This window comes from Nematolebias whitei, chromosome 16, assembly GCF_014905685.2.
Source record: "Nematolebias whitei isolate Nwh7 chromosome 16, NemWhi1, whole genome shotgun sequence".
In the NCBI taxonomy this organism is placed as follows: domain Eukaryota; kingdom Metazoa; phylum Chordata; class Actinopteri; order Cyprinodontiformes; family Rivulidae; genus Nematolebias; species Nematolebias whitei.
In genome coordinates this window covers 19,346,853-19,367,097 of record NC_056513.1, presented here as the reverse complement: position 1 = coordinate 19,367,097, position 20,245 = coordinate 19,346,853, and the positions used below count along the sequence as shown (strand labels likewise).

The following is a 20,245-nucleotide window of genomic DNA, read 5'->3' as shown; positions in this document are numbered from 1 at the left end:
CTGAAAATAATATTTTTGTAAATTTTGCTTTCATATTTAATGATATGTTATAAATGCTTGATTGACTGACTTTATTGAAGTAGTTCTGTATACTTGCAACTTTAGGAAATAACAGGTTTTGATTTGTGCTTATACTTGTAATACACTTACTAGTACTACTTATACTTATCAAACTGTTTTTAGACATTATATTCATGAAAAAAAAACTTTACCTTCTTTAATAAAAGTTGTGCTACAAACCTATTATACATTTGAAAAAACAAATAATTGTGTGAATGCTGATTCAACATTTACACTAAACTAAAAGTTTATTTTAGCTGAACTGTAGCAACAAGCTTAAATTTGCATGTTGATTCAGCATTCATACGATAATAGTTCATATTTCTTCTTTTATTTATGGTTTTGCTAATTTTAGCTTTTTCTACTTTGCTAAATTTTACTTTTAGCTACAACTTTGCTGATTTTGGCTTTATTTACAATTTAACTAATTAAAAATTTTAATTACAGCTTTTCTAATTTTAGATTTCAACTACAGTTTTAATTTTAAAATGTAACAAAGGTTTTGCTAATTTATGCTTTTAGCTGTTTTTTATGTATTTTCATCTTTTAATTATAGTTTAGCTAATTTTAGCTACAGATTAGCAAATTGTAATTTTCACTTTCAGCTTTAACAAATTTCAGCCAACTTTCAGCATTTAGGAAAACAAACTCTCCAGTGTTATCCAACAGAATTTTTTTTTGCATTTCTGTTTTTATAACTCAATTCTTATGTAATGACTATAACATTACATTAGTCCCTCGTTCATCGCGGGTGTTTGGGTCCATCCGTGATAAGTGAAACCGCCAAGTAGGGATACAGTAGTCCAAGTTCAAGTTCAGTAAACTTTGTCGTGACATGTGCCAGGCTGTAATCACACTCATCACATGTTACTCCCAAACTCCCTCCTTAAATAAACAATTTAAATACCGTAACATTTAAATAAACATTCCATACAGCATGGATTGTTTATGTAAAATGTTATTGTATTTAAATTTAAATTGTAGAGAAGAGAAGTGCAGCAGGACATCAAAGGACACAGACAAACACAACTTCAGCTCTGCAGCACGGAGCAGAAATGTGCTTCTTCATCAGTTACACTTCAGCAACTGAACATAAAAGTTCTAAATTAATTAAAAATAACTTGTAACACTTTTATAGTTTTTGATTATGAAATTTTTTATGATGTGACAGATTTTCAATTTTAAGTTGAAAGACATAATTTGATTGGTGCATCTGGACAGCAAAGGGTTAACCCTTCACAAAGCTGCAGCAGGAGAAATGTGTGCAGCAGAGAAGGAAATCAGCTGATCAGCTGCAGGATGGAGCTTTCTCTTGCACTTGTGGGCTGCACACAATGTGTAAAATCCATCCATTATCTTTTACCTGCTTCTTCATTTTTGGGTCACGGGGGGTCTTTGGTGCCCATGTCCAGCCTGGTGCAAAATCATTAAAAATAATGTATTTTAAACAAACAACCCATGGCTCATTCATCAATCAGCCAATTGTGTTATGTCCAATCTTACTTTGAAAATCCGCGATATAGCCAACCCGCGATAAACGAACCGCGAAGTAGCAAGGGACTACTTTAAATTGATTTTGTAGTTATACATCTCAATATTTTATAACACAGACGTATAATAAAAATATCGCAAATCTTTTACACCACAAATCAGAAAAGATTTGTTTTTCCTATTTAAACCTTTAAAGCAGTGGTTCTCAATGGGGTACCCGAACCCCCAGGGGTCCAGCCAATGCTTGGGGGTACCCCCCCCCCCCAAAAAAAAAAATAAAATAAAAAAATACATGCACAGAGATGTTTAACAACCTGTTAAAATACACCAAAATGCAGGAAATCAGGTTTACAAATTAAAACTGGTTACTTGGTATGACTACTGACATTATGATTCTGTTCAGTTTTATGTAATAATTTGAACAATTGGCGATACATTTATTATGTTCATTATGTGAATAGGTAAAGTTTTGAAGTGGTTTTTGATTCTGCTGTTAGCAGCAAACTGGTTGATCCACTATGAGAAGGCGCTATTTATAAGACTGAGCTGAATACAGCTCCTCAGACTGAAGAAGTCTTTCGGATGAAAGACGAAACATTTCTACTTTTTCTTTGTTGTTGTTTTTTTGAAACCGTTCAGAGGACCTGACAATGTTTTCAGGTTTTTGATACTGGAATTTTTATCAAAACTGTAATATTTGAAAGTAAAAAAAAAAAAGTTAATTAATTGTGTCTTGAATGAAAAATACCACATTTAAAAGTATAAAAATTGTATAAACACCATTAAAGAACAGGTTTTAAGTATTTATGTTACACAAATATTTCCATTGCATTAAAGAGACAAATTGAAGAAAATTTTTTAATAAACATGAGAGTTATGAGGGGGTCCCTGAACCCAAAAAGTTTGAGAACCCTTTTTTAAAGTGATAAACAGTGGTTTTGTTTTAATTGTCTTTATTATTTATTTATTTATAAAAGCTCTTTGTTACACTTGATAAATTCTCTGTGTTTGGGAATGTGACTTTATCTGGGAGACGAGATCAGCTGGAAGTTAAAATAGAAAGAAGCAAATTCTTTTGAAATGTATCACATAATGATGGAAATAAAAACTAGTGAAAATCACCATTTCATTTGCTTTTATCTAATACTGCTGGCCTTGATAACATTACATTGTCAAAGATGTAGAGGGGGTGTGGTTAGGCCTGTTGCGATAAACAATAAATCAATTAATCGCATGATAAATGAAAATTATCAACCTCATTTTCATTTATCGGCTTTATCGTTTCTTCGTCTCTCTTTCTACTGAAGACACTGGATGACAAAAAACTCAACTCCGGTGCTCTTCACTGACCCCTCCCTTTCTCTTTTCTCTTTAAAATCCATTTAACCATCCAAAATCACGTTTTTGAATCATTAAAAGCAGCTAAACTGAGAAGCTAAGCTACGAGCTAAGCTAACAGGCCGACCTCAGGGAAAAAACCTCCATCTTATCGAAGCTCCAAAATTCATGGGTGAAACCCGTGCTTTTGTGTAAAAAGTTTTTCTCTGGCAAAAGACGCTGAGAACTTGTTTAACAATTTTTTATGAAAAGCTTTGTGTGAAAAATGCTATGCTAAAAAGCTTAATCCACACCGACTGTCCGCCATATTTAGCCCATGTCATGTCAAGGGGCCTCACTCTCATTTTTTTTTAAGAGACACTTTGCTTGCTCCCTTGTGAACTCGTTGAACTCCTTCGGTTCGAACAGTCTTATACTGCCATCCGGTGGTTGAAAAAAGGTACTACATGCAAAACAAATTAAACATTTCTTCTAAAATTTGACAGTAATTACTGATTATTGTCAAATTTCAGTCAATATTATCGTTTATCGCAATAATTTCTGAGACCATTAATCGCCCAGCAAAACTTGTTATCGTGACTGGCTTAGGTGTGGTTAGGGATGCGGGTGTTGTTTCGAAAGGAGACTGAATGAAATATTTTTTGTTCTTAACATGGACAGGTTAACACAGTTTTGTAGTATTATATATTTTTAAATTACATTAGCCTCTCAGTTAGCCTCTCTCACCCTGGCTCATCTCTGTTTCACCAGTGATGCGAGCTGGTAACAGGTGCCATCCTCCCCATTGACTCAGCTGCTTCCACTGGCTACATGTTACAGTGCACTCAGTGACCTGGCAGCTAGTCAAAGAGAATGACTGCACGCTCCTACAGTGTGTGGGCGCAAGAATTCAAGTGTGAAGACCCAGTGTTTGCATATCATGCTATAGTGTCACTCTGTGAATGTGTTTGCCTTCATCTGAGTCTGCGTTAAATATCCTTGTGTGCGCTTGAGGTTAGCTCCTGTCATGTAAGTAAAGAAGTGCCGCTGAGCAATCAGAGCAACCAGCTTGCAGGCAGAACTGGCCATTTGGGAACATGGCAGAACCTACCCCAGACATTAGTCATTTGTTTCAGTCGCTCATCGTGTTATCAAATCTGCATCTCCTTTTGGAATGAGTATACGTATCGGTCAGTGACAAAACACTGGATTTTAACCATGTCTCACTTTCTTTTTTTTTTCTTTGTCTGTCTTTCCCATCTGTCAATGTATTTATTTTTTTTCTCTGGAACCCTTCTCATCTCTTTGTCTCTCTTCCTCTTTTCTTACCCTGCAGTTTGCTGTTTTGTGGTTCACAAGAGGTGCCATGAACTTGTCACATTCTCCTGCCCGGGGGCAGATAAGGGACCTGACACCGATGTAAGTAATCAAATAGCAGCCATTCCGTCTTGCTTGTTTGTTGTTGAGGACGTACCTTTCGTGTCATTACACTTTAACATATGGTATCAGTGTGTAGTCTTATTTATCAGACCCACATGTCCACTCTGTGACAGCTGAACTGAACCATTTGTCTCCATCATGTGTCATCTTTCTAAACATCTACATCTTCTAATTTCTCTTTGCTTTATTGTCAGTTTAAACAATGTGTAAGAACAAAAAATAATCACATTTTCAGATTAAGGTTGGTAGCATACAAAATCAGATCACATTAAATTTAGAAATGGATGAGACTTCATGCATGAGTTGCATTAACATTAGGAGTTCACTGTAGCTTCCTGTGTTATTTATCCAAATATGGTAAATCAAGGGTAAAAATAAGCAAAATTGTGATGTAATCACAGGAGCGACAAGTGGCTAATTAGATTTATTCATTGACTATGTTCCAGTCCGGTCACTGGGGAAAAACTAAACATAAATCTTACTCCAATAATGTTTCTTGCGTTCAGTTTCCCTTTTTATACAACACTTTAAAGCCAGGTCTGATCCACATTTGTTACCCACCGACATAAATAAATGGCGGTTGTTCAAACTCGACCTGATGCTGATGCTTTTGTAAGGTAGTCACAGAGCTGAATGGGAAGGGGTATGTAAAGGAAGCACATACATCTCTCCTACATATAATGCTGTTATCGATCAGACACCAGTTGATGTGTAATAACATGAGCTTAAGTACATTTTTAACACTCCAATCTTTCATAGGACCTTAAAAATATTTCAAAACATAAATGTCAGATTTTGTTTGTTTCCTCCCAGTAGCAGCTATGTACCATCAGCCTTTGCTTGCTTTCCCGCAAAGTGTTAAACTCCATTCCTTTTAGCCTGCTGCTCATGCATCGCCTCTTGGTGCAGAGATGTACAGCCTGGCCTCTGAAACTGGAGATATTTCAGTGTCATTCAAGATCATCAACCCAACTCTTTAAATAGAGCACACTGTAGATGCATAAAATGCTCAGGGAAAGGGGCTTCTTGGGTCATGAAGAAACATCAAGTTTATCGTTAGGAGAGTTTCCAATAATCTGTGACAGTTTTTGTGTTCAAAGACCAGTTATCTTTATTCTTGTTGTTATTTTACAGATTATAACTGAGCAGGAATTCTTAACTTTGTTCTTTTATACATGTAAAACAAGTGTGTGCATGCATTTGAATGTGTGACATATAATTTCAAGAATGTTCATGAAATTATACATAACAGCAATATGAAAAGATAAAAATATGAATTTGATTGGAGTATTAATAGAGAATGATAGTTCTATAACCTCATTGTAGGAGGTTTCTGGTTCAAATCTCAGCAATGCAGGTCTTTCTGTGTGGAGTTTGCATGTTTCCAAATATGACATGTTTAAATTAGAAGTAATGTACAAAGTAAAATATAGAGCATGTACTTAGCATGTATGCATAAAATGTAGTTTTACCACTATGAAACAAACTCGATGAGTATTTTATATATTCCTTTGCTATAGGTTTAAACTCCATATTCATTATTTTAAAAAATCTAAAAAAAATAAAATAAAAACTAAAGCATATACAGTAGTCCCTCGTTTATTGCAGGGGCTCCGTATCCTGAAGCACGCGATAAGTGAAAAACCACAAAGTAGAGATAGTACAAGTAGTTTATATATATATATACACTGTGTATATATATATATATATATATATATATATATATATATATATATATATGGAATTTTAAACCATTCCCACGCTCTTGCATGAACAAAGTTTCTAAACTCTAAACGCTGTAAAAGAGAACAGAATGTCATGATTTTAGCTCCCCACCTCCTCTCAGCCATGGCTGCACTCAGCTACCTGCAAGCGGTCTTGACCACGCCCATTTCGCCACACTACATGGAGAACCAGCTGATCAGCTGCAGCAGGAAGCTTATTGTGCAATAAGGGCTGCACAAAAGCAGGAGGATGCTTTTTCTGCAGCTGTGGGCTGCACAAAGATGCCGCAGGTGCTAAATAATTTAAAATAATTTATTTTAAATAAAAATTTCATGCTGATTGTGCTGCTCATCCATCAATCAGCCAATTGTGTGTCTTGTCCACTCGTATTTTGAAAAACCGCGATAGAACGAGTGCACGATAAACGAACCGTGAAGTAGCGAGGGACTACTGTACCTCAAAGATCTGCCTTTTTTGTTCTTAATAAAATATGCAAAAAGCTTTTGCTAAATATTTTTAGCCTTGAAATCCAGAGGACTACTATATCTTAGAAAATTATTATCATTCATCTACTGCAGCCAGTTCAAAAGTTTCTAAAATTTAATGATCGCAAACTATTGGTAACAAAAATCAATTTGAAATGCTTTTGAATTTGGTAATGTTATGTTTTGAATAAATAAAAATGTAATTTATAATCTTTGTAGCCTATTCTTTACTTATGTGTGTGGACTTCATAAAAAAAATCTGCCTTTGTTAGTTCTTACTGTTGTGTCCACATATTAAAGTTTTTATTTCTTTACAGCAAAATGATTATACTGAATACCTGAGGGGAACCTAAACACAAGCGTCTAAGCAACAAAAGAAGGCCTCATGTGAAGCACTTGAATTTAAATGACTATTTTGTTCTTGCAGAAACTGTTTGTCACTTTACGACTCGGTGTTCTCTCATGACTACTACAAATCACATTTATTACGTTTTTCTCCACTACTAAAATATTTGATGTTTCTTATTTCTCATATACATTGCTCTGTGCACTTACAGCTGCATTGCTGTTGCCAGGGGCAACCACACAAATTACATGGCTTGGTGCCTCCTGGGCTTGCAGTCCAGGAAGGCAATAACTCCCTTGGCCAGCAAATATCTTAGATCTGCAGTACGGTATATTGACTGTGTGCATTTTATGACTCATGTCTGTATTTTATAACTTCTCTATTAAAAGAAACAAAATGTGCTTCAGGTAGTTTCACTGTGAACTTCGTATTCATTGGCCAACAAAAACTACAACTACATTCTTTCTTGCAGAAAAGCTGCAGGGTTTCATTTTAGTTTAGTTTACCGCACTGTAATCAGCTGTTTACTAGTAATCTTGAAGCATGTGTTTGTTTGTCAGTTACGATTTGCTCCTTAAAGCACTAAAACACTTAATTGCAAATTTACTTCACAGGTAGCAAGTGATAGTATCCATGCTTGTCTCAAATTAAAGCACTTAGTTTAACAAAGTGTTTTTGTCTGACTGCTGGGCGTAAGGTTTACCTGCAGCTCAAGCAGGTTCAGTGTTTTACAGAACAGGGCCATCAATAATGCAGGAGCTCTTAGTTTCACCGCAGGGGCTCAGCAGATGAAACCGAGAGGTTTTTATGTGCATGTGTTTGTGTGAGCGTGAGGCTATTGCATCATTGATGTCCACTTAACCGCTGCTGCACGTTTGACCCAGGGCAATTGGCAAATCTGTTTGCACTGATTTCCTACACACACTTACACATGCGTGCACTCACACACATATGTATGTACACACCAATGATCACCCCAGGCCCATTGGGCCTGTTCAGTGCACAGATAGTTGTGACAGAGTAATGCAGTTAGGCAGCTGCACATTTCCTTGGAAACAGAACTGACTTGAGGATGACATGGCAGTCAGGCTGACCATAAGCAGACGCAGTAAATATACAGTCAGGTCCCGAAACACTGGCAAGTTTTTAGTCATTTGCTAAAATGTGCTCAAGTTGTATGCAAATAATTTTTATTCTTTCAGTTTTGATTTGAGACTACACTTATAAAAGGGGTTCATAGTTTAAACTAACTAAAGCTGATTCATTCGCAGTTATCAGATTTCTTTTTATTATCTCCCACTGTTGTGAAAGATGGGACATAACCAACATTGCAAGTGCAATAATGATTACAATTTAGTCAGTTTTAAGTTCAAGTTCAAGTCAAGTTTATTGTCATTTCACCATATGCGGTACATGAGGTGGAACAAAATTGTGTACTCAGGGTCCCAGTTACACCCAAAAATAGCAAAAATATAAAGTATAAAAAGAAACACTATACAAGGATCTAAGATATACACTAAGATATATGCTAAACGAATGCCAAACGGTACGCTAAAAGATCTAATATTTACCGTATTGTCCGCCATACATGTCATACTGCTCTATAGGTTGCATCAGTCCAAATATATAGAATAAAGTGGAAAAATTCATGAATACGTCGCTTCACCATATAAGTTGCATGTAGGTTGCATCTATTATGAGTCACCGCTAATGCGTTGTGTTACCTGTGATCGCTGACAACCCAGAAATGTGGGCCGGTGTTGTGACAAAAATCGATAGGCAGCCAAATGGCGGCCGCAGGAGCATGCACGGGAGGACTTTAACAATAAACAAGATTAATGCTTCAAACAATTTGTTTGCTTGAAATTAAAGCAAAGGTGTGTCTCAGTCTAACTTTTCCTTAATAAATGCACTTTGACGGTCAAATCAGCTGCATTTCAAAAGCCGATACGTGGAAATAAGAGCGTGCACGAGAGAACTCGTTGTGCATTTCTTCAAAATTTAACAAGATGACTAGCTCGACTTTATAGTAAAAGGCGTGTCTCAGTTGAACTTTTACTTAATAAATGCACTTCAATGGTCAAATCAACTTCATTTTGCCAGAGTGGCACAGCAAAATGAAGCTGATTTGACGGTTTCTCCAGGTGGACAAAGGTGACAACTATGGCAAGCCAATTGTGTCATTAATAGCCACTTTTACCAATTACATGACACAACGGCATGCCATACACTCAAGTGCCATCTAGCGGTTAAAAATGGTAGTGTTCAATATTTTCAGTCAGAATGAATGAAAACGGTCATATCTCAGCCAAAAATTGTTTTATAAATATGGGAAAAAAATCCGTTAATAAATTGCTTCGGTGTATAAATCACAGGGCATTCAAATTATGCAAAAAACTGCGACATATTGGCTGAAAAATACGGTGCGCTAAATGCTAATAATGTACAACAATGTGGCGAAATAACAGCAGCCCGAACATGAGTCTGTGGTGAGCAGATGGATATGAATGAATACAGCAGCATGAGATACTCAGCAGCATGAGCTCAGCAAGGCTTGACACAGGCTTAATATTTTACTGATATTTAACTAAAATGTGGCGTAGAAGTAGCTGTCATTCCCAACACACACAAACCAAGTGAGATCTTTGTTAAAAACCTTTTCATTTGTGTTAAAATCTTGTTCTTGTGAACCAACAAGTCACCAAAATCAGCAGTTGCAATGTCTGGACTCTGACAATGTCCAAGATGACCAATTTTATGCATAGGTTTTCTTTAATTACCCAGTTTTTGTAATTTATTCAAATACAAAATAGTCCCTCAAAATGTTTTTGTTCCCAAAGTGTTGTAAGCTGTCCCTTCATTTGCATGCAAACCCCTCTTCAAATTAAAGCTGAACACTTACCTGAAATTATTTGGCAAGTGCTTGAAGGTAACAGAATCATTCAGATGTAAAAAGCCCCAAAGATTGTTCACAAATATCAACTCACCAAACAGTTAATGTGGGAGATATCTCATGTGAACATTTACTGTCATGGGAAAGAGTGATACAAAATTTAAAAGGGCAAATGAGACTAGAGCAGCTGGTTTTGGCAGACAGCAGGTCTGACAAACGAAACAAAGCAACAACAACAAATATATGGTGTTCTGGCTTCAAGGCTTGGGACGTGCACGATCTCATTACAAAGGCCCTGCTTGAGAATTGAAAACAAGATTAAACTGGAGTGGTGCTAAATTGCATCATCTTTGCCACGGGCAACTTGGATTGTCACTGAGAATGGAGCCTTTCATCTGTATTTTCAGTCAGTTTCCTTCCAGCTAAGGTGCTAGTCATCTCTTCTGCACAGACCTGCTCTGGCCTTCGATTTATCATTTTATCAATAAGCCCAATATTGGAGCCAAAAGTGAAATCTTAATGGCTGACAGGGGACTGTGGTTTCCTAAATTCATAATTAATTGGAATGAATAGGATTTCATTGGAACTAAATCTAATAGTTTAAAATGGACACAAATTTAATCATGTTTTCCATATTTTTTATTATATTGTTATTTGTCACTTTATAAAACAATACAATAAAATACAGACTCTAATAGTTTATAATAATACAGCAATAGAAATGAAAAATGTCCTAGATTTATTTATTAAAACGTGACTCCCCATCCCGGCAGCATCAAAAATGTGGGTGGGAAAAGGTGAAGCACCCACACCTGCCTCCACCATCATTTACCCCACTCTGGGTCCTTGAGCAAGGCCCTTAACCCCCACCTTCTGCTCCCCTGGGTGCCCTAGATGGCAGCTCTGCTCCACACAGAGGGCTGTGGTAGCTCGGTGGTCACGTCAGGAAGGACATCCACCATAAAAACAATCACCAAATATTTGTGCAAAATAATTTGCTGTGGCGACCTCTGAAAAAGAGAGTAGCTCAAAGAAAAAATAAATAAATTCAAAATAAAATGTGTAAAATACAAACTTTTTAAATTTGAGGGAATACATATTCTGATTAAAGACATTTAGGAAAGTAATCTAAAAAATATCTAGCCCTAAAATAAAAACAGTGAAGCAGGATGATAAGGTTTATTTCTAAAATGTAAAAAAAAAAAAAAAAAAACAGACAGACAAACTAAACCAGGTGCTCAGGTCTGAATGTATACTTGCTGCTAACATTATGCACAGTCTACAAGTTGTTTTCAATGCTATTGTTGCAGAAAACACCAATTGCTTTGTGAAAATACAGGTTAATAATGGGAGTTTTCCCAAGAGGGCAATTACTATTCTGCTGTCTATGTTTTATTTTCTAACTTCCACATTGTTCATTGCTGCAGGTGGTTTCATACTATGGGACATTTTTATAAAGTCCAGGCAGTAGAGTGGGCCAATTTACAGATTTTCAACTTCAACATAAAGATACTCTTGAGCCAGAATGTCTCATAAGAAAACCAGAGTTGTGTGAACAACCTCAATTTCATAATAGGCGCTAATTTTCAGTCTTATTTTGTACTGGACGAATTCACCTGCTCCACTGTGACCCAGAATTATTATTTGTCTAAAATGCATAGTGTTTTAAGGTGAATTATTATTATTATTATTATTAATTGTTAAATAGTTTTTAGTGATATAAATTTAGACTCATATTATACTTTTGTGTAAGGGGTTCTCTAATAATTTTAGCTGAAACTTTAGTTGTTCTTGTAACAGTATACTCTATAGTAAAGGCTGGTCATGAACCTGACACTGGAGCTTACTCCATCCTGTTTTGCATCCTGTCATTGTTAACATTAACAAACATAACTATCATTTTTATTTATTGGTATGTTATGGTAACATATATTTTAGCTCATTAATAATGGTTCTATTAAAAAATAATAATTACTGGGTCTACTTTTCTTATAATGACTGTATAATAATCTTTATTTTGCCTGTTGTTCTACTCCTATCAGATATAAGGTTATGATCACTGAAAAGCAAAGGAAGTAACACCATGTTCTACTGGAAAACAGACACCCTGGGATTTAAATGAATATTTTTTCACGTCCCCATTTTGGATTGATTAATCATACTCTCCTTCTAGCAACAAGACCTTCATACACTAGTAGCTATAAAGAAAAAAAATAGAAGTGGGGTCCAAGAAAACCTGCTTAGAAATAGCTCACAGAATACAAAAGAATCAGAGGTTTTTACACAAATGTGCTTGACATTAATCAAATGCGATCCATTGCCATCTGTGTGAAGAAATTTTTATTTACATGAGGTTTTTTCCTCAAAACAAGTCAACAACGAGCCCCCACAAAAATAATCTCCAATTTAAAGGGGTAGCACACATTAGCTATGTTTACATGGACATAAGTAATCAGATTAAACGACCATTCAGAATAAAAATGTGTCATGCAAATGCTCCATTCGGATTATTCTTTGTTGATTCAGCTCGATCCGAAATAATTTGTAATCAGAATGCGGGTGGTTTATGCCGATTCATAATTCGAACGGTGTGCATGTAAACACTTAATCTGATCATTTTTTTTCCGATTGTGGAAAACTGACCTGACTGCGCACGTGCGACCTACATCACGTATTTCCGCCTGGCTAGATGCTAATAATATTAGCATGTCGGGGAAGCAAAACTGGTCGGTGAGCGACACAACAGTTCTACTAGAAACTTTGAAAGAGCTCAAAATGATCTGTATTATCTGTAGCTCAGTCAGGGAGTGCATGAACGTCTCCACCGTCATTAAAAACCGGTGCGGGTCCATTTTGGGCGCTCAGGTTTGTTTACGTTCATCCTGAAAGTAGAACTTCTTCTTCTGTGTTTTTTTTAAGGAGAGTTTACCACTCTGTGCATGTCAGTACTTCTGTTCAGAATAAAAGCCCGCTGCTTGTAAACGCTCATTGTGAACAAATTTTGCCCATGCAAATGATGCATTCAAATAATTTAATCTGAAAACATTTCAATCTGGTCAAAGAATTTTGCGCATGTAAACATAGCTATAGTCTGTCGTCATGACATAGACATAGATGTTGGCTTATCCTTACACACACTGACTTTTTTAACTGTGTCATTACCTCCCTTGCCAGCTCAGGGGTGTAAGAGTACCAGGTTGACTTCAAACAACATGCCATCCTAGTCCTTACATAAAAAATACTGACACAGAAGAAGGCATCTCAGAATTTGTTTGAAAGTGTTTTGTGAAAGAATCTAAAGATTCCAACTCCCCAACCCAAAGGTTTCAACAGCATCTATTGGTGGTAACATCCAGGTGCCATACACTCCCTTGTCCATATTGGACATGTTATTATAATGGTATGGGTCTGTGTTAACGTAGAAGCTCAAGTCTGCCTCTCACTCTGTACAGAATTAGATGCCAGTAACACATGCTTTTAGCACACATCCTTATGCAAGCCTTGGCATAAAAACTGCTTCCAGTGAAACGCTGGCTCAGAGAAATCTGATCCTGCATTTTGATGTGCTCAGAGCTCTGAATTTATTCTGTTAGTGCTGACATGTCTTAAGGACCCAAGAAATACTGTTGTAGCAAATTTAAATTGTTGGAGGCTCAATCATGCCTACAAACACATGTACAATTATGCAGTGAGAAGTGCCATGTAGGATTATCTCATTGGTACTAGCACATTTAGAGAGACAAAAAGCAGATTTGCTTCTATAGGAAAATAGGCTGTACATACATAGTACGTCTAATGAACGTTGATATTTTCTTTCACCAATATGTAATAATCCATCTGAGCATCTTACGTACAAGGAATGTTTTAAAATGCTAGTCTGATATCATTACTGAAAGAATGGAGACCAAACAAGCAACGTGCTGCCTGTAAACAGTAATAGTTTGGGATTATATTAGTGCTACCACTAAAAAACTCTAATTTTACACTGGAAAAGAGTGAAGAGAAAAATATATGAATGTGACATATTTGTTATTAGGACAAGTTCAAGTTCAAGAATCTTTATTATCCCCAAAGGGCAATTTGTTTCACAGTCAGTAGGCACACAAAACATCAATACTAGACAAGACATTGAGGCATTAAAATAATAAATAATCATCGTTTGTTGCGAAGCCTGATCGCACCAGGGATGAATGAGTTTTTCAGTCTGTACGTCCTACATCTGGGCACCTACATCTAGATACCTGCGTCCAGATGGAAGCAACCTGAACTCACCATGGAGTGGATGAACAGGATCTGCCAGAATCAGCCTGGCCTTGTTCACTGACCTCACCTTTTTTAGGTCAGTGAGTAAGTCTATGCCATAAAAGACAAATTTAATATATAAAGGGCAAAATATAATGCACAGCATTAGTGACAACACCCTATGTTCGTAGGAATTGAATTTTTGTGTATATTAGTGATGTTTTGCAGCAATGTTTTGTAATAGACACATTGGAGCTGTTGATTTCATGATTTATTGGTGTTTTACTGTTCATGTATTTAGGCATGGTAAGATACAATAACCTGCAAATAGATGATTTATGAGAATCATTTTCTAAAACTGTTTGTTTTTCTTTTAATAAAAATGATTGATGCTATATAGGAAACATTTTGATTAGTTTTTCTTCAAAATGAGAAGCATTTATCACAGTTGTCAGATTTTTGCTTCTGTCTGACTACATATTGTTTATCTGAAATGAAAAAGACTGATATAACTACTCTCTAAGAATTAGAAATGACTAATTTCCTGACAAAATGCAAGCTAATTTAAACAAACATTTATGGTCACAGGGGTTTTTCTTCTCAGAATTCATTCCCACAATATGAATATTCTGCTCTCAAGTCCTCACAAAATACACAGTCACATAAACATGAAAAAAGATGATGTTTTCAGGACCTATGATCTGTAACAACTGAAGATACAAATTGATACAAGGGATTTTTTTTCTCAAGGAATTATTTATCACTTTGACTTGGACCATGAAAATAACTAGGACAGTTTTCTTAGATTTTTAAAAATCTTGAACACTGGGTTAAACTTGCTGTATTAGAAATCTCTCAGTGTATTCATGCCCTTTAACTTTATACACAAGTTTTGGCATGTGGGATTCAAAATATGCAAATCTACTGTTCTTAAAGGTCAAACGTGACAGTCAGTCTCGTTGTTTTCTAAATTATCCTGCCAAAACAGGATTCACTTCAACAGTTTAGCCAAATTTTAGGTTGAGCATATTTTATCTAAAAGGTTGAAAATAATTTCTAAACTGTATAAACCTTAAGTCTGTTTGATGCTTATTTGTAATATCCGTTGTGTATCATAGGTATTAAAACTTGGTGTAATTGGGGACTGCCTGAAGGCAGCCACCCATTATTATCCACCTGAAAAGGGTCTTGCTCTTCCTTCAACTTTAATGTGGCCCGAATCACAACGTGCACCCCTACAAATGCAATATCAAAACGACTGGCTCGGCACCACGATGTCGTTACCATGGCGACATAATTTGCAAACAAAGATGCCACTTTTCTTATTGAAAAACACTGACAGAATAGCCTCTAACTGCCACAGTGAGGTCACATGATCTAGAATGGAGAGGTCTCTGAAGAAAACTGATTAACTTTTGGAGTCAATTTAATTCAAGATGGCTGCCACAGCTACCTCAGAAAACACAAAATTGACTAAATCTCGGTCATTCTTGGAGATATCGAGCTGAGATTTGGTATAGTCGTAGCTGAGAGCGAGTTGTTAGACATTTTTAATGTAAATCAAATATCCAAGATGGCCACCTTAGCTAAAAGGGAAAAATATGATAACTTAGCTATTTAAAAGATTAAACTGACATTTGAAGTGGTAGCTGACAGCGTTGCACAACACATTTTGAATTCAAATTAATAATTCAAGATGGCCACCAAAGCTAATTTCAAATGGCTCTAACTCAGCCATTTGTAGAGCTACTCAGCTGAAATTTGGTGTATTTGCAGCTGATAACAATCCCAAAATAGTCTCTGATTGGAAATCAAAAATTCAAGATAGTCACCTGAGCTTAAAAGGAAGAATACAATAAATCAGTCATTTTTAGAGGTATTACGCTGGAATTTGGTGTAGTGGTAGCTGAGAGAATGCTCAATAAATACTAAATTCAAATAAAAAAAATCCAAGATGGCCACCAAAGCTGCATTTAAATGGTTTTATAATCTATTACACATATAGAGCTGAAAATTGGTGTAATTATAGCTGAGAATGTTCTCCATTACATACTGAATCCAAATCAAAAATCCAAGATGGCCACCATAGCTTACAAAAATGATTATAACTCATTGATTTTTAATTTTTTTTTGCCATTTTGAGGTGAAATTTGGTATGGTGGTAGCTGAGAGCGAACACATAGTATTGTAAAATCAATCATTTTAAAATGGACACAATGTGACAGTCCCCGTCACAGTTTCTATAGAAACTGTCTAGATCACTTTTCTAAGTGCCTTTAATGATTAGCTCTCCATGATGATGACGTGTAACATGATAAATTCTGAGCATTTCTGGCTCAAAAGTCATGCACTTTTGTGTTTACTTCTGTCACATCATAAATATTTTTAATGCTTTGAAAAAATAGTATGTTTAACCAGTAAATGTTTCTGTAATTAACCTTATTCAAAAATATTTTAGAAAAAAGAGAGAGTAATATGAATGAACAAAATATGTTACTTTCTAAAGCTTTGTCCTTGCTTTCAGTTTTATCATTGTTGACTGATGGGTGTTGTGATGGTTGACTCCTTCAGGCTACTTGCTGATGGTATTTATACTCTCTTGGGTCCCAATGAACAGATCCTGGGCTTTTCTTGCTAATGGTTTGTGGCGTCGATGTCTAAAAGGAGGTTTGATCAAGGCTTTGAGAGAGAGAGAGGTGACGGGGGTGTAGGAGCTCAAATGCATTACAGCAAATTTCTATGGTATGTGTTGATAATGGTGGAGGACAGAAGATGGGTGGGTGCTTCTACATCACTCCCTTGTGAAGCATCCCTCAGTTGACAGGTCTTGAATTGAAGCGCAAACCTCAGAGGTGTAGAAGAAATTTCACGGAGAAATTCCCTGTTGTCCTCGACCTTAACCCAGACACGTTTCAACAGCTACACTGAACAAAAATATAAACGCAACACACTTTTGTTTTTGCTTCCATTGTTCATGAGCTGAACTCAAAGATTTAAGACATTTTTATGTACACAAGAGGCTTTTTTCTTTCAAATATTGTTCACAAATTCTTATAAATCTGTCAATGAGAACTTCTCCTTTGTCGAGATTATCCATCCACCTCACAGTGGCATATCAAGATGCTGATTAGACAGCATGATTATTGCACAGGTGTGTGATATTAATATTTTTGTTCAGTGTTGTTCTCAACAAAAAGTGCAGATTCTATTGCTTCAACTCAAAACTAACATTGTTTTCCAAAAAATACTTGCGGGCGAACACATTGCCAGATCCATCACTGATTTAAACACACTAATTAATGAAAGCTACCATGACTGTCTTGATTTAAGATTCTCATTCAATGTGTAATTTTGGTCAAGATTTGTTTTATGGAAATTTTGTTGCATAAGAAGTGGAGATTTCTAAAACTGTACATTAAATTTATGAAGCTTATGCAGGAACCAGACTAATATTAGGAGTCCTTTCTTTTGTCTATCTTTTAATGACTTTAAAAGACCCTAAATAGAAATTGGAACTTAGCCATGTCTGTAAATAGTGGTAGGGAGTTATAATGCCATAGATATAAATCTGTGATGATCTGGTGGTGGTTTGAACCCAAAGTTACTGGGAGGACTCAGACAACTCAGGTAAGAGTGAAATAAGGTATTTAATGAACATATAAACAAAAATGGCTGGCTTGGCTGAACAAACTTACATAAATATATCAATGGCATGGAGAGGGGAAAACAGCCAGGAGCGTGCAGGACAAGGGACATGAGGCAGACATCTTCATAAGGTAATGCCCAGATACCAGCCAACAGAACACAGACTTAAATACACCAACACCACTGACGAGACCAATGACAAACAGCTGGGAGGAACAACAGCTGAAGAAAACAGGAACTTAATGAGAGTAGTAACTTTGACAAACCACAAGATGGAGAAGCACACTAGGACTAGAGTCAACTACATGGATCAGGAAAGGAAATAAAGACAAGATAAACACAAAGAAAACAGACAAAAAGACAGACTATGACAAAATCAGAACTTTTTAGGATAAGTATTTATAAATTGGTTGAATGTTTCCATCCTTTTTGCCTCAGTTATCTCAGGTTCAAATGAGAATATATATATTTTCATTTGCCTTCATTGTTTACTTCTATTTAGTAGAAAAAAACAAATAGGAAATTCTTTAGACAGAAAAATGTAAATTTAGCTTGAAAATGCATTCTGTAATTTCACTTTAATAGTTAATGCAAGGTTCAAGGCTCTTTAATGTCATTTGCATCACAAGGTGTAACGAAATTGTATATACAAGGTCCCAGTTACACCCAAAAATAGCAAAAATATAAAGATAAAAAAGATTACACTAAACATAACATGACATAACACTAAACAAAACATAACATGTATAATTTCCCTCTGGGATTAATAAAGTATTTTTGAATTGAATTGAATTGAAACCATTGGTTCCCAACCCTAGTCCCTGAGGAACACCGCATGTTTTAGTTGTTTCTCTGCTCCAACTCACCTGATTCAGTGGCTTAATTACTTCCTTAAGTTTGGTAGAAGCCGTTAATCACCTTTCATTCAAATCAGGTGTGTTGGAGCAGAGGAACAACTAAAATACGCAGGATGGTATTCCTCAGGGACCAGCGCTGGGAACCACTGCACTAAGCAATAATAGTGTAATATAATGTGGTGTATTACGTGTATTACGGTACAGTTACCTAAGCAAGTTATAGGACAAATGTTTATGACTTCTGTTAGACACACTGTTAAAAAACAAACAAGTTTATACTCTTAAATAGAAGAAGTTTGCCTTCAATAACACTAAATTTGCAGCACCTTGTGAATGTGTTTTCACTTTACTATTTGTACGGTAGTCGCCCACATCAAAATAAAATGGTCCCCTGTTAAGCTGTTTAATTACCGGTATATTTTGAACAGCTGGATTCTACAAAGCTGCCTTGTTAAAACTAGAGTGTTACATTCTTGGATTAATTATGAATTTCTTTTCTCCATTTAATTGTCTTATTATATTGTTCAGCTAAAAAAATAATTGTTAAAGGCAAGTTAGGGTAACTCAATGACATTAATTAAATGTAAATAAAAAATAACAAAAAAATTCACATTGCATATTAATAACTGTGAGGCTCTGGGTCCACTAGACTTTTCAAGACCAAATGTTTTTTTAGTTTGATGGGAAAAATGACCAATTATATCACTAACCTTTGACTTCAAACACACGTAATTTTTTTATCATGCCATTTATAACTAAATGCTTTTTATCCAATCAACCACATTTGGAGTGCATTAAAGTCACGCACAATTTAGACCCAAAAGAACGCTTAAATGCATTCCATCAAGCCCTCTGAGATTTTTTTAACAACAACAATCTATTATCCGATCTTTTTTAAACTGCTTCCAAGTATTTAAAAAAAAAAAAGATTGATGCATGAGGGAATTGATTGTGCTCAGACCCTAAATTATAGTGCCAAAGTTCTTATGGGAGCTTTTTATAATAGGATGGGGTGTACAAAACACATCCATATCATGATTGTTTTCAAATCAGTATTAAGTTTTAAAGCAAAGGAGGGCCCAGTTTAGTTTTCCTAGCCTCAGTTTGAGTTATTTGATGTTGAAGATCTGCCAAACTGAGTCTCAGAGTAATACTTCTGTTTCCCGTCAGAACAGAGTTGCAAACAACATACATTTAAAATAGCTAAGTTGTTAAAAAAAACAACAACAGCATTGTTTATGATGCTGTCCTGGAAGAGAAATCCCTTGTGGACAGGGGATCAGAACTTCCCAACACCATTCTGTACCGCAGTATACTAAAGAATATACTATACTATTGTATATATAACGTTCTGCTCGGCAAAGAATGGTTGAATGTTCTTTTCATTGTGTTTCTGATCCAAACACATTCATAAAAACAGTAGAAGATATCAACAAAGTCCATGCTCAATAATCCAGGTATACAATCCAACATTTTTCAGTCAGGTCATCTGGACAGTTCCTTTTTGTGCTCAAACGTTTCGCCTTCGATCCAGAAGGCTTCATCAGTCAAGGAACCACACAACACAAGACTGATTCTTCCCCCAACAGCTTACTCCAAAGTGGAACAAAACAGTAATGTTGGTGCTAAGATGGTCTCTTTGGCACGCCCCCTCCTCCATTGCCGGTCCTCTTTCTGGTTGACAGTCGTGTCAAACTAGTTGAAAACAACATTGAAGGTGAAACACTTCAGCACAAAAAAAAAA

General features: G+C 35.9%; 1 protein-coding gene across 2 annotated transcripts in view; it reads left to right on the top strand.

The window, feature by feature from the left end:
• prkcaa (protein kinase C, alpha, a) overlaps window positions 1–20,245 on the top strand; it is a 220,424-nt gene that overhangs the window by 86,695 nt on the left and 113,484 nt on the right. For both annotated transcript variants that reach the window (XM_037689762.1, XM_037689761.1), the window contains exon 3: window positions 4,205–4,287. In XM_037689762.1, the coding sequence (XP_037545690.1) occupies window positions 4,205–4,287 (83 nt within the window). The remainder of the gene's footprint in view (window positions 1–4,204; window positions 4,288–20,245) is intronic.